The 15,524-nt window shown below is 35.2% G+C and overlaps 1 protein-coding gene across 9 annotated transcripts in view; it reads left to right on the forward strand.

Annotated features, from left to right (window-relative positions):
• Positions 1–15,524, forward strand: part of AKAP6 (A-kinase anchoring protein 6) — a 314,923-nt gene that overhangs the window by 45,790 nt on the left and 253,609 nt on the right. For 8 of the 9 annotated variants that reach the window (XR_010431376.1, XM_064658568.1, XM_064658567.1 and 5 more), the window contains one exon: positions 3,792–4,149. Coding sequence is in view for 8 of the 9 variants with exons in the window: in XM_064658568.1 (XP_064514638.1) it covers positions 3,826–4,149 (324 nt within the window). In the remaining variant the exon portion in view is untranslated. Of the gene's footprint in view, positions 1–1,466; positions 1,921–3,791; positions 4,150–15,524 lie in introns of those variants that run through there. The other variant, XM_064658566.1, reaches the window with a different exon arrangement.

Genomic DNA, 15,524 nt, shown 5'->3' on the forward strand with positions numbered 1-15,524 from the left:
ACTACAATATAGGACTGTATATAAAGAATTAAAAGGCAAAAAAGGCAAAAAAATATACTCAATTCATCTATTTCTTCCTCACACCAGAAATAGTACAAGCTGGTAGCTATGTTGCATAGTTCACAAATAGTCTTTTCAGCAGACTGAAACAATGGCTTTTGAAGTGACAGAAAAAAATGATTTGAGGTGTATTTTTTTTAAAATAATGTTATCATAATTCTCACTCTGATTGTGACTATAAAAATAACATTATGCCCTGAAAATATTGAGAGATTAACTTTTCATTGATAAAGACATTTGACCTTGTATTTTCATCTGTCTACCTGCAAGCTTAAAATCATCTAGTCTGTACAGCTATTCTGAGTACAGAAAAGATTTGGTTTAGAAGAAAGCTGGAGTCTGATGTAATATAGCTTGCTCACTTAAAACTGTCATTGATTTTACCAAGATTTTGTGATGTAGAGCAGAGCTTTTAAGTTTTATTAAGAACTTTAGCAGTGGAGGAGGCCCTGCATGGAAGGAAATGAATCACTTCTTATCTCTTTTCAAAAATTATTTTTGCAAAGTATAAAAAGCACATCTAAATTTATTTAGTTTTAATATGTTCTAATACTCAGTGGTCTACAATTCACTATTTGTAGATCTCACAAAATCTGGAAAAACAAAATATTCCAGAAATACAGCCAAATCTAAGGCCAGCATTTAAATCAATCGCTTTCAGTATCAATATATGACCTCAAAGTATTGTTTAACTTGATCATCCATTCCTACATATTTTTTAGCAAATGTTTTAATCCACCAGATGACACTTTTCGAATTTGAAACTGAAAATGGGTTAGCGAAAATGTATCATATGTCACTTAATGGTACATTATGCAAATACTAGAACTGATGAGGATTTCCATGTTCTACCTTGCTGTTTCCATCTTTCATGTTTCAGTATGCAATTACTACCCTAAATATTGGGTGTAGCTAGAGGACAATAGATGCAAATGCCCATATGAGAATAGGTGGAGAACAGAAAACTGGGTCATATTCAGTAGCTTGTTCCTTAACAAATTTTGTGAATGCAAACCTCTGCAAGGCTTGCAAGTGGTCAGTAATCTGAAAAGCAGAACCTACTTCTGATCAAAAGTATTTTTGCCAAGTTTTACAACTCCTAAATTGCATAAAATAGATATGTCTATGAGGTTTGCAGTTGCTGCTGGGCCTTGATGTTTGCTGTTCAGTACTTCAACATTAGAATTTTGTAAAAACACCTCTGCATCGCGGATTCGCCTATTTTCCTTCCATATCCGACGCAGGAGGGTGCCTGAAAGCTGCACCCCCAGCGCCTTCCCGGCGCAGGCGTGCCCGGGGAATGGTGTCGCTTTGCTCCAATTGCGAAGGCGGTGGGGGAGGGATAGTGAGGTGGAGCTTTCGGTTTCTGCGGTGATTTTAGGAGCTCTTCAGTAACCGCGCTGCTTCGGGGCCAGTTTTTTTGGAGTGCGCAGGAGAACCTTTTAGTTATATTTTCTCGCAGCATGGTTGGATGATGATGCCTTTTTATTCTGCCAAGAAGCAATTTAAAGAATCTGTGTCCTAGTGTTTGGATTCAGTAATTTCTTGCTTCAAGTTTCTCCTTTCAAGCATTTGTGAGCTTTTTAAAGCTTTCCCAGACCTTGCTAATTAGTATCCACAGTGTGTTTTACGACCTCTGTAGGATTTTTTATCTTTATTTTTCTGAAGAATGTGAAAAGAATGCTCTATTTTAAAATTTCTCCACATATTATTAATTGAGGTGTTGTAACTTCTTGTGATCTGGCAGAAGGGAAAGGATTTAAAGGACTTGACTTTAAGAGCAACTAGGATTAAGGAAGCATTAGCTGTAATGCTGGAGAGCCACTATTAGAGAGTCAAGCACATCGTAACAAAAAACAGGTCAGCAGGTTCCTAATGACTGCTAATTGCAAACTCAGTGTATCAAAACTAGAACTATGCTCTGCATGCAGCATGGACTAGCTTTTGTTTGCTTCTGCAGGAGCATGTTTTAATTTCTATTTGCTAATTGCTTTAATGCCCTTACTAGAGCTGAGTCATACTGAAAAAGCCTGTAAGAGTGCCAAGGTTTTTTTGTGAAAAAACTATGAAGCAATTGCTGCCATTCCTGTGTTTGTGTATCATTTAGTGAATGATTGTTTTGCTGATAGACATGTTTAACAATAAATATCCAGAAATAAGGACCACACGTGCTTCAACAAAATTTCATTTTTAGGAGGACATAATGTAAGGAGTATACTTAAAATACTTGGAGAGTTTGGGCTTTTAGAAAAGTTGATTCCTATGCTTTAAAACTGGGGCTACAATCAGCAGTGTCCAAGACAAAAATATTTTTAAACTAAGTGATTTGTCTAAAAATATATTTTGAGTATTTACAGCAACAGAGTTTAAGTTGAAAAACAGGCAGTGAAAAGAGACGAACTTGAAAAATACTCAGCATCCTGAAATGTTAATTTCATCCAGTCTTCCTGCAGAACTTTTTATTTAACACCATTTAATTCTGAATTTTTCCAAATTTGGGCTTAAAGGGATAGAAAATGTACAGCAGGCACTGAGAATGTTTGAAATCTTTCATCCCTTTTTCTTGTTTGCATGATAGAAAATTTTGTTCTGAAGTGCCAAATTAATATTTAATATCAGTTTAATATCAGTTTTAAATATTGTTTTGTGAGGGGAACAAATATGCAAAAGATAGTTTACTAAGTAGTGGCAGGGTAGGAAATAAATCAAATTAAATGTAAATTTTTTGTCCTTCCTGGCTATGATAAGTGGAATTGTGTTTGGATACTTCTTTGGTGTGGTCATTGCCTGCAGGAGTAGTCTCTGGATGCTGCAACTCCACTTGAAATATTTAGGAATGTAACTCAGTAGTCACAGGGTAGTTGATTTAATAGTGAAAGGCACTGTTTTTCTGCAATCTTATAGCTTTTATGTTAAACAAGTAAAGTTTTTGGTATTTTTGGTTTGTCTTTTTGTTTCTTTTTTTTTTCTTCTCATGCATAGGGTTTATGGCAGCCTTCTGTATTACATATAGCTAGCATGTGTAAAGTAAAATGTTTTACTTATTTAATTTTTCCAGTGGACCATGTAAATGTATATTGATGACACAGCTTTTGGGCTTTTATAAAGCCACTTTGTAAAATGATGTTTTAATTTTTGGTACATATTTTGACATTTGGAATTCTTATCTCTACGTTTTGTGAGAGTTGTTGCTCATTGCAACAGTCCTTAATCTAACAAAAGTACAAGAATTTAAACTTCAAAATGAAAAGCAATAAATTAAACAAGTGTTCCCAACAGTTGCTTCAACTTTGCCTTCAAAGTTTTAGTTGTATGTGGGGGGAGACTTGGGAAATTTGAATAAAACTCGAGATATTCTGTGTTTTGTCATAAATTTCAGGTGAAGGAATATGTTCTCATATGTACTAGTTTACAAATACCAGTCCTGTATTAACCTGTGGAGAACATGTTTGTCATCAATGAAAATTGTACTTTGCAAGGTGATTATCTACAATGAGAGAAATGTAGTATTTGTTATTATTCTCATAGAAAGATCTTGTTTGTTCAAATCAACAAAGTTAATTTGAAAAATCTACTTAGTCTTGAACTTCTAGTGTAGATTTGTAGGGTGAAGAATTTATGTAGAAGTACAATACCTCAGACATTATCATTCACTCTTTGTCCTGTAAATATTTTTGTTGCTAAATTTGATCTTGTAACAGCAGTCTTGCTTTTTTTTTTTATCTTTACAGCTGTTTTTGAAATAAATATGGTTTAGACTTTCCCATGTTAGCCATGGATGTAGCAGTTGCTCCCATGAGAACTCAAGAATTGGATTCGATGCCGTCTGATGCATCTCCTATGCTTATAAACATGACTCCTACAATGGAACAAGATGGGGAAGAGGATGCCATAAAGGATCTTGATTCTGGCCAGCAGTATGAAAAGCCTCCTCCTCTACACACTGGGGCTGATTGGAAGATTGTTCTCCACTTGCCAGAAATTGAGACCTGGCTTCGGATGACATCTGAAAGAGTCAGGGATCTGACCTACTCTGTCCAGCAGGACTCAGATAGCAAGCATGTGGATGTGCATCTAGTACAGCTGAAGGTAGGATGGATTTTATATTGTAGACTTCTCAGTGAAGGTGGTTCTTTCAACTCTGCTATTAATAAAGTAAACAAAAGGGTTCTCATGACTGCTGAAGCACGTCTAACAGCATGTGTTAAAAAGTGAATAAATCCTTTTCAGGGAAATAATAGAAACCATTTAATTATCAGATATTTTTCAACATTATTTGCTCATCACTTAATTCAGTGGTCATAACCATACTCATCCAAGAGCAGGTGATACAAGATTAGCAGTGACGTGATTGGACATCTTACAAGTGCCCAGAAATATTCTCATTGATTTTAATGTTTACTGTACATAAAACTCCCAAATAAAATTCCAATAAAATTCTTAAAATTCCAATAAGCAGGGCCGCTCATTTGAAAACTATACAAGTTTCAGAGGTAGTGGCGTACCCAGGTGGTCTAATGTCTGGCCTTTCATTCATGTAAAGATTCATTGAAGATGGAACTCAGGTGGAATTTCATGCAAATTTGTAAAAACTTAGAATTTTTTTTTCAGATCTGAGACTTGGTAAGAATTATGAAGTGGTAAGATTTGAACAGTTACAACCAGTAAATCAACATTTTTGCATTCTTTTTCCAACAAGATAATGCATTACCAAGACTGGAATTTGCCTCCCAAAAATACGTGTTTTGTGTAAGCTATAAGAGCAACAATCTCCTTCCAACCTGACAACTGAACCCAAGTATCTTTAAACAATTACCTCTGTCTTGGTCCCAGATTTAATTTTTGTTGCTAAATCTTTAAAGTTATTGAGGAAATTCAAGGCAAAATTCAAATAAATAGTCTGGGACTGTAAGCGTATGTTCATTTGCATGGCTTGGTTTGCTGCAGGAGATGAAACATGCTTTTGAAGGCAGCTAATGATCTCCAAAAATAGCACAAATGTTATCTCTTCAGGCTGAGGTCTCTTCAGAGTTGCATTCTGAGGTCTCTTCATGCGAACATAGTCTTCCTTCCTACTCAGTGCAATGGTATTTTGTTTGTGTTTATTTTAGGACTGGAGCTGTAAGCTGTCTTAAAATACAACTCTGTATACTAGCAATAACCAGAGCAATTGCACCATAGTCAGTCCCAAACAGAGAGCTGATCTTGATTTTTTTTTTTATGGTCCCACCATTTTTCTAAAAAAATTGGGGTAGATATTGCCAGCTTTTGATGAGAAAGAGCACCATATCTACAATTTTTATCAGATGCTCTGAAAAGGTGTTTCTGCAGGCAGACTTGAGAAATCTTGCTGGACTTGGTGCCAGTTCTGATCTGGAATTGCTTTTGGCTGTATTAGCGCAGTGCTGAGCTGAAACTAAAGGTCTGTGGAGCTTGTGGGTGGTGTTCACACACAGTTTTGGGCTGGCTCAGAGCACAGGCAGAACTGATTTGTGCCTGCTTATGAAATGAGAATATTCTGTACATACAACTCACCCTCATATATCCACTAAAACATTTTATTCAGTGAATGAATAACATCCCTCACGCTTTTTCTTCTTTTTAGAGTTTATTTGTGAAGTTGCAAGAGTCAATTGTAGTTTATAAAATACTTTCCTAATGATTTAATCTATATAAGCAAATGCTGTAGCAATTGGGATTGTTTGGGACTAGGAAGAAATCTGATCAATGCAACTATAAAAAAGGATGAAGGAATCTAAATTATCTGCAGTTCCCTGGCCCCTCACTTTTGGGGGGTCTGTCATTGAGACTAGACACTCAGGAAAGTGTTTTTTTCCTCTGTGTTTATACATGCATGATAATGACTTGTATTTGAAGATATTTTTAAAATTGTTGATATATTTTGAATTTTTTTCACAAAATACTATAAAAACAAAAAGCTTTCAAAAAGATCTGAAGTAGGACTTAAAAACCAGCAAGGTTGTAGCAAACACATTAGTAATACAGAACTTCTGAAACCTGCTTATCTTTAAATTTGTATAGAGACAAAAAGAAATATCATTGTAAAAACAAGTGCTGTGAAATTATTTTATGCAGATGTGAGATATATTTTGAACTGTTTATTCGCTATATAACTTTAAGAAAATCAACTAAACAAAAAAAAAAAAACAAACAAACAAAACCCCAACCATAATCTCATATAGATATTACTTGTTTATTTCTTCTGTGCTCTGATAATTTTTCTGGAGGGGCTACTTCCAAATGATCTGTGTCTTTCTGGAGCTGTTGTGCCCAGGCTTGACACTGGGCTCAATGTGAAGTATCACCATTGCTGAGTAGACTGGAAAAAGTGTTTCATGTGTCTTTCGAACAATACATACCAGTTTAGTATTTTCTTTTTACCACAAGAGCAGGAGATGGTTGATTCATGCTTGTAATTCACTGTAATTCCCAAATTCCTTTCCCGCAATATGTTTTTTTCCACCTCTCTCTTGTCCATTTTATCTGTGAAATTTTACACATAGGATTTTACTTTTGTCCATTATTAAACTTTTTCTTTCTTTTATCCCATTTATCAAGTATCTCCTCCAAATATACACATTGTTGTCATGTGCAAATTTAAGAAGCCTTCTCTCTACTCCTTTGTCAATCAAATGAGAAAAATGAATGATACAGTCTCAGGATGAAGACCTATAACATAGTAGTTTCTGAATATAATTTTCAAAATGCAAACATAGCACTAAGGCAATAATTTTTCATTTTCTCATAATTTGTTTTCCTCAGCCAGGAGAGATCTGATTCCATTTTCACACAGCTTTCTATTTGTTTTGGATACTTAAAGTTGATTTCCTTTCTCTGGCTGTCACTTGGCTTGTGGTGATAAGATTGGCTTGAGGATCCAGGCCATAGCAAGACTTTTTGTGTTATTCCTTGGAAAAATTGCTTAGCACACAGATCATCTCTTTCACTTGTGAAAATTTTCTGTGTATCCCTGTTGCAGATCTGTCTGTGCTTCTGCTCTTCCTGTAATCAAGAGCATTGTTTCTTTTTTGTGGCTTGTTCCCTGGGGATTTTGATGTTTTCTGTCAATCTCTTTTCATTCTACATGACTTAGGTCTTTACTAATGACCACTGATCCTTTGAAAATACTTGTTTCTCTCACTTTTGCAATGCCCTTTCTCAGAACTAGCCCCACAGCATGAGTGGGAGGCTTCTTTTATGTTGTCTCTTGGGAAATTTCCTGGAAAGCTCAGATTCACATGAGTGCTTCAGGAGGATGGTTGCATGAATTATAACTTTCTGGATTCCAGAATGCCCTATATTAGTCATTTATCTGGCATCACTCTTAACTCAAGCTGTGCTAAGATACTTTTAGATCTCTCCAACACATTCAGTGTAGCTTTTGCCAATTGCAAATATTGTAAAGGAGATTAAAAAAAAGACATGTTTTTACTACAAGCAAATAAAGAAGTGCCCTCTACAAGCTAAATGGCAACTGATCAAGATGATACAGGACTGTGCTGTTGCCTACCTTCTGTCCTAATATGTATTCTGCTCTGGTCATTGAAGTCTGTTAAGAACACATTCCTGAAGGCCCAATTTTAAGTTCCTAATGGAAAAAAGAATCCTGTTCTGTTTGCTTATAACATTTCTCAAAAAACACATGAATGCATTGGTTGAGTGCTAGTTATATATTGTTGTTAGTGCTGAAACTATTTTTAATGTTGCAAATATTTTATACTAAACATGTATTTGTTGAGCCTTTGTAGGCTCTTACACATTTTTAACTTCAAGTACCTAAGTATTGCTAGTGACTGTATTGGTTTAAAAAAATTCAGGTAACCTGTTTTTCAGCAGTAACCTTAGAAAAAACATTAAACCCTGACATTTTTAATCTAATTTTAAATTATGATCTAGTGTAGTTGTAGGTAATACTGTAATTTCAAAATTAAATTTTGTACCTTTAGTGTTTAGCTAATGTGTTGATAATTAAAATTTTTTTAAAAAGAAAATAATAGCAGGTTAATACAATGATTCTTAAAAATTAGTTGGGTTTAAACTCTGCCATTCAGACTAATAGAAAAAAATTTCCATGTCTCATGTTGGCTATTATTCAGTCTGTGCAGATGCAATGGAGTTAGATTGATTTTCTTTCTTCTGTTAGAATTAGGTAAGCAAGTCTATTTATATAGTCCATATTTATGCAAACTTTCTACTAATTGTCTGCTTGGGTGCCATGGGAGACAGTATGAAAAGAGAAAGAGCATACAAATTTTACTGTAGATTCAATTGCCTTCTAAAGAAAGCTGATCGTTATTTGAGGGATCAAATTAAGATAGAAGATAAAGAAATTCCTATCTGTTTCTGAGTAGAGAAGTGAGAACTACTTGGTTAGTCTGCTGTTATCTATGTATCAAGGGAATGAAAGTAGCTAAAAGCTGAAGACTTAACTGGTAACCCCAGTGATAATGGAGGATCTGTCTTGCATAATAAATCAGGATAAATGAATAAATAATAAATGTTGCAGACAGTGTGCTGGACCCTTTTAAGCTTGGACATCCTTTCTAGAAGTGCCAGGAAAGAATACCAATAAAAATTATTGGAATTACTGCTCTTGTGACAAAAAGACTTGAATATTCATTGGAGTGGTAGAAGACAGCAGCACTGGATAATATTCCTTCTGGGCTTGGGCAAAACAGATTGTAAAAAAAAAGAAAAAGAAGGAAAAAAAAAAGGCATATTTTACCTGATAAACTCCTTTGGGGTCCATATACACAGCCTTGGGAAGGAAATTTTGAACAATGTATCTAAGCCCTCCTCTTAATGCAGGGAGACAATCTGAACAACTCCTGACATCAGGTTGAGCTTCTTCAAAGTAAACCAGTAAGGACAGACTGAGCAAAAATTCTGCAACCTGCAACATTTCCTCCAAAGGAATGCCCGTCTTCCGAAGGCAGAGATGCAGTCATTAGTTCTGAGCAATGTATTTGGATATAGAAGGATGGTGTAATTCAAGGAGGCTGTACGTATAAGAGCAGAGTAGCATCTGTAATTCTATGGAGGTCTTAAGGTTGTCCTAAAATAGACATTTGGATTGTTCAGCAGTCAGGAGACTCAGGAGAAGAAAGGTGAACATTTGCCTGTGAAAAGGAAATTGGAGCTTCAAGATGAGAAAAAAAGAGGGTCTTTTATCATTCATAATTTCTTCTAGTTCTAAAAATAAAAACTCTGGAAAATCTCACTCTTCTTTGGATATTTACACTTTTGAAATATATACTTATTCCAGAATTTCTGTTTCAGACCTCAGCAGTACAGGAATGCATGTAAGTGCACTTTGACCAAATATAACTATTATTTCTTCCCCTTCTCACTCCATATTGCTCCTACATTAAAATATGTTAATACAGTCTTTAGAGAATGAGCTAATTTACTCTACTAGTGGTCTCTGGAGAAATATTAAAGTAACTATCAGATTACAGTGCAGATGTTACCTATTACAGTCTCTTCTAGACTATATCCTAATCTGACTCAAATGTTTACTGGATATAATAATGTAGTGATATAAATACTTTTCATTATGATGAAAAAAATGTTGTATGTTAAGTCATCCTGCAAATTATTTAATGAAAACATTTGCTGAGAGATTGTATTTTGTTGTTTAGTATGCATATATGTGATGATAATAACATATGCTGATGTCCAGATTTTCTGGAAAACCCTAAATTAACACTATTTCAATGGTATAAGTAAGATTAAATATTGTCAACTTTTAAAATTAGAGGTTGTTGATATTATATCATTATTTTTATTCAAAAATAAGGATGCCAATGGGACTTTTTATTATAGTAGCTGTGACTTCATTGAATTAATTTTATATATATATATATGTCTGTGTAAGTATATATCTGTGTGTAAACAAACAAATACACAAAAAAGCAGTGCCACATAAGTCCTTCTGGTTACTTTTTTCTTGAGGATTTGTTTGAGTCTATTTGTTTAGAAGGTTATTATTATGTTTTATAGCAGTCATCTAGTTTTGAGCTGCATTGTGAACTATTATGTTTATAGATGTTTTCTTGCTTTGCATATTTCAGTAGCCTTTGTAGACATATTTCTCACCAGTCACTATACTGGCTGGGTTTGTTACTTTTCAATTTATAATTACTTGTCACTTAAAGATATCCAAAAACTGTAGTATGCATAAGTGAGCAGTAACAGCAGGCACAGAAAATTGAACAAAATGTAAGGAACTTTTTAGTTTGTTACATTATGTTTAAAATTCCCTTATAGTCTTTTATTATGGGAGAGTCTTTTATTATTGGAGAAGAAATTTCAAGTTATAGGATGGTTGCTGTCTGAATGCCAAAAACACAACATAAATATTTAAATAACATAACAAACTTGCATTTCAGTAAGAACAGGTTCCACGAGTTTGTGGTTTTTAAATGTCCTTGGATTTTGAATCATATCAATTATTCCATAAAATCCCTTTCTCTGTAGTTCACCATTAAAAAGTCTGCTATGAATTGATGTGATTCCTTCATACGTCAACAAAGCAAAAGGGTGCTGTGCATTTTCCTGTGGAGAAGGCAACATGTCTGGGGAGCTGAGTTTATACTTTGAATTGTTGCTCTGTGCATTGCAGCCACCCTGTGACTGCAATGAGATGTATAAGATGCCTTCTGGAGGATTGAGATGAAGTTCATGTGGCCTTACCTGAGCTTGTTCTGTCTTCTTAGGACAGCCTGGGAGCCATACTTGACCCTGACCTTTTCTTAAGGGTTTCTCTGAAGCTTGGCCTCATTGTTTGAATCTAACAAATACAGCTGGGTGGCAGAAGCACTGGGCTAGTGTCTGACTGACATTGTAGGTGTAGTGATGTCATCTTCTTCAGAAAAGGTTATAAATACACACGAGATTCTTTATTTCATGGGTTGTCTTAGGCTTTTTTGAGTCATGTGTAAAGAGGCATTAGAGGCATTAGCAGCATTATGCACATATATCCAAAAATTTGACTTGAAGATTTTAATGTGTTCCATGTCTCTAGTGAAATTGTGCGGAACTAGAGACAGATGAATAAATTTTCTCTTTGAAGCTGAACCATTTACAGTGGACTGTGCAGAAACAGGGAGGAAAAGGAGAACTAATACATGCCAGTTTGATCTGTTAAAGCTTTATAAATGCTCTCTTGTATTTCTCCCTGTAAACAATTCTCTGGAGAAAGACAGTACTTTTTGTGTAGTCAGTTATGATTCTATGCTTTGCATTTCAAAAGATGGAGCACTTCTTTTTTTGGAAATGTTTCCATTTCTCTTTGGAAAACACATGTAATTTAAAAGGCATAAAGCAACTCTACATTACAGCACTACTAGTACGGTAATTGTAGCACTCCAAAATTCTGACAGACCATTGTTAAGTTTTCACAAAATATAAATCCCACTGAATGTAGTTGCACATTGCAATTTCCCTTTCCCATTGAACAGTGTACTTACTTTTCATAATCTGTATTAGCTGAGGAAATGCATCTTATAAATATCTGAACTATATTGTTTTTACTGTCCTCAGTGAGCCCTGGAGCCATACCTGCTCTTAGCTGTGGTTCCATACTTTAAAAGGGATTGGAAGCAAGTTTCAATATAGTCTTATCTTTTGGTGTGGCCATTTATCTCTTTGTGTTGAGATGAATGCATTTGCTTCTGATAATAAAAAATGCAGATGTCCCATAGGTGAGAAAGCAAGTAGCGTTTCTGCAGAATAGGTTCTGTAGATTTAATCATAGTTTATCTGCTAATGTATAGAGAACAGGTGATTTTATATGTGCACTTCCAGTGTGATTGTGATCTGACATTATGAAATACATTATTTTTAATAACTGACATACATATATAGACATATATTTGCATAAATATATTTCTATGTGTATGTATCATGTTTGTAGTACCATAAAAGAAATACACTGGCACTACTACATCAACATTTGCATATGTACTTATTCCTGATGCATTTCTGTTTTTTTCTCAAAGATTCTTCTGAATTACCTGCCCTAAAATATTAGAGCAACTATACTACAATTCACTCTAGTGCACCATTAATATATGTGTGTGTGTGGATGTTTGCAGTTCACCTCATGCTTCATAGTTATTGAGGGGCTACTCTATGTCTTTGAGTCTACTTAGTACACTGACAGAATAAAAATTTCCGACATGACAGAGTACTGTTACTATCCTTTAGGAATAAGAAATTATAGTCAAGGAGCAATGTTATATTTTAAATGGTGCAAACTATCTGTACTCTTGGATACAGTAAAGTATCCAAATGACCCCACAGAATTAAGAAATACAATTGAAATTTGAAGTGCTCTGTGGGATGAGCAAAGTGGTTTATACACCAGACAGTCAGCTTGTATGAAAGGTATGACTGACATCTGTTTCTGCATCCCAGCACTGTTCAGCTGCTAGCAGACAAAATCATCAACTGGAAGTCTGCAAAATCATTAGCCAACTATGCTCTAAAATCATGGAGCTGAGTACCAAACTGAATATTTGTACTTGCTTTTCCACAGTTATTTTAAGTCTATATTACTGAGAAGCAAACAGGGCTAGAAACCTTTAAATCAAATCCAGGATTTTGAGGCAGTAAATGAATCTCACAATCTGGACAGTTAAGAATCTTATCAAGTATTGTGAAACATATGATAAAATAGAGGGAAGACAGATATTTCCAAGTACAGTAGGATTTATACAGACATGGTACCACTTAAGCTATTCTGTTTTCTTTGCTAAGGTCTCCTGGACTTCTTTCATACAGTATTAACAGGGGTTTCCTGAAAGTTTGGATGCCTGGTTTAACTGTGAAAACAAGACAGTTTGCTACACATTTGTTTGTCCCTTATCAGGTACAGGATCTCTTCTATACCTACTTTTCATGTGGGGCTTGGATCTTAACTTGAAATAGATAATTTTGATTTATTGGGTTAAAATAGCAAATTGACACCTGCAAATGTGTGTGACTTCTTACGAATTCTCACAAATATAACTATCTCTTCAGAGAGTACGTCAAGTATCCACAAAATACTGACAATGCTGTATTTCTTTCAAAGTTCAGGTAAAATAAGGAATACTGAAAACATGCTTTTTACCATATTACAATGTAAATTATATGCTTTTGATTTTCAGCTAAGATCTGCAAGAATAACTTCCCTATCTCAAATCTGTTCAAGATTCTTTTTTGATCCTAATTATGAATTATAGTATCTCTCAATGTCTAACCCTGTTTTATCATCCGTCTTTTTTTTTTTTAAATTAAAGCTAATGAGCAACTGAATCATCAAATCAAACATTTGAGTGGCAAAGACTTCACGGTAATCTCCACTGCAATTTAAACTACCATGCTCAGTTTTGTAGTTACAGTACTTGGGAATGATTTTTGAATCGTGACTACTTCTAAATAACTAGATGGACTTTGTTTGCTACTGTGTTATATAGGAGACAGCAAGTCAGAATGGCAGGGCCACACCTGTAAATTATTATAGACGTTGCTTGAAAAATTACTAAGGAAAAACTCATGTTATATAGGTATCTTACAAACTGCTGAAAAAGACATTTTCCTCTATTTGAAAGAATACACATGTATTCGTGTCAGCTCAGGAGTCTTATTTGTTAGGTTGCAAATCAGCTTCTAGCTTTTGGTTGCTAGCTTTATTTTCTAGCCTCTCTCCTCTGTCTTATTTTCCTTTCAGCTATTTTCTGGTTCTCTCTCTCCCAATTTTTGTCTTTCAAAACTGCCGTCTGATTCCTGTCCTTTTTAATTTTCTTCTTCCTTTCTTTTCACTGAAGCACATTGCTGTGTCATCTGCTGCCATATTGAATTGCTACTTTAAAAAGCTTTGCTTTCTTTCTTAACCTGGACCAACGCCATGTTCTGTGGAGAGAGCAGAAGCCTGCCAGAGCACATTTTTAAGAATACTTACTGCATTAAAAATGCAGGAGTGAAGTAGAAGATGGTGCTACTCTCTCCACATGGGCCTTACTTCGTTCTAGTGCATTTTTTCTGAAGTCTGGCTTTGTATAATTTCTGTGACTACAGAAGAGTAAAGAGAAGATTCAGTTTAAAATCTTTAATAGCTTTTCTAGTATGCTCAAATCAACGAATGGGCAGACTTGCTTCTGCTTCGAAGAGTTTTGAGTATGGTTGTGGTATGTTCCTGCAGCAAATGAGCTAGTCAGCAGTCAGCTGACTAGCAGTCCTGCATTACAAGAATCTGATCTTGCTGATTTTATTGGAGGTTTTATTCTTAGTTTTGTTTGTTCCCTTACCAAAGATGAAGATTCGGTTGTTATAATTGAATGGATAATGATTTTGTTGCCTTGATGTTTGAATAATTTGACTTTGAATGAGAAATACAGCTGTTAGCATTTATAGAAGGGAGGTGATTTTAATTTTGGTAGTGAAATATTGCAACTGAGAAGGAGCTATAAATTAGACATCTACAATAATTTACAAGAATCCTCCATTAAATTGCAATTATTAAATGTTTCATGGCTCCTTTGAAGACCTCACTTCATCCAGCTGTTTCAGACAAGTAGACTTTTCTCTCTTGCAGAACCAGTTGCAATTGGGAAATTACCCAGTGCATGGAAGTCTGGAAGTCTACTTACCAGGGCAAAAAAACCCCCAAAAGCCCGAACCAACCAAATGACAAAAAAAAGAAAACCACCACCACCCCCAAACAGCCAAAGTCAAAACTTCTGTATTTAGTAATATAAAGAAAGCCAGAGAACTAATGTACACATAGGATATAGTTTGCAAATGTGCACAATGGCAACTTTAGGCCCCTGGGAAGCCCTTGAACTGTATGGAACTACTGAAACATGGAGTTTAATAACACATTTGAGTTTCTTTTTAGCGTGTAAATAACATATTTATAATGCTGTACCTTTTAAACTTATTTTTATATTTAGTGAGTTGTATTTCTATTAGAGAAATTACTTTCAAAAAGTACAAGTTTGGATCATAGTATTGTAGGAAAATCTTTGTTATTTATCTTCTTGGTTCACTGTATAACAAGATAAAAGAGGTATGTGATTGTCCTAGTTAGAACAGCTGGGACCAGTTCATCGCTGTATGGGTGTAACCCAAAACTGTGTATTCTATAGCCTTCCATGCCATTTCCCAGAAACTGTTATCAATAGACCATTTACACCACCTGCCCAGAGCAGCCTGACTCCTCAGGCCATAAACTGGGTTTTAAGAGGCCTGTGAGATAGGAGGATGCTCCTGTCCTCACACCTATTGAAGAACTCCCCACCCTGAGGGAGGTACTGGGCATTCCTGCCTGAATGGGAGGATATATAATCTTGGAGTCTTGGGACTTTTTTAACCACTCGTGGGATCTAGAGGAAGACTGCAGACCACCACTCTCAACCAGACTGCAACCACCACCTTTCAACCAGACTGCAACCACC

This window comes from Pseudopipra pipra, chromosome 6 (genome assembly GCF_036250125.1).
Source record: "Pseudopipra pipra isolate bDixPip1 chromosome 6, bDixPip1.hap1, whole genome shotgun sequence".
In the NCBI taxonomy this organism is placed as follows: domain Eukaryota; kingdom Metazoa; phylum Chordata; class Aves; order Passeriformes; family Pipridae; genus Pseudopipra; species Pseudopipra pipra.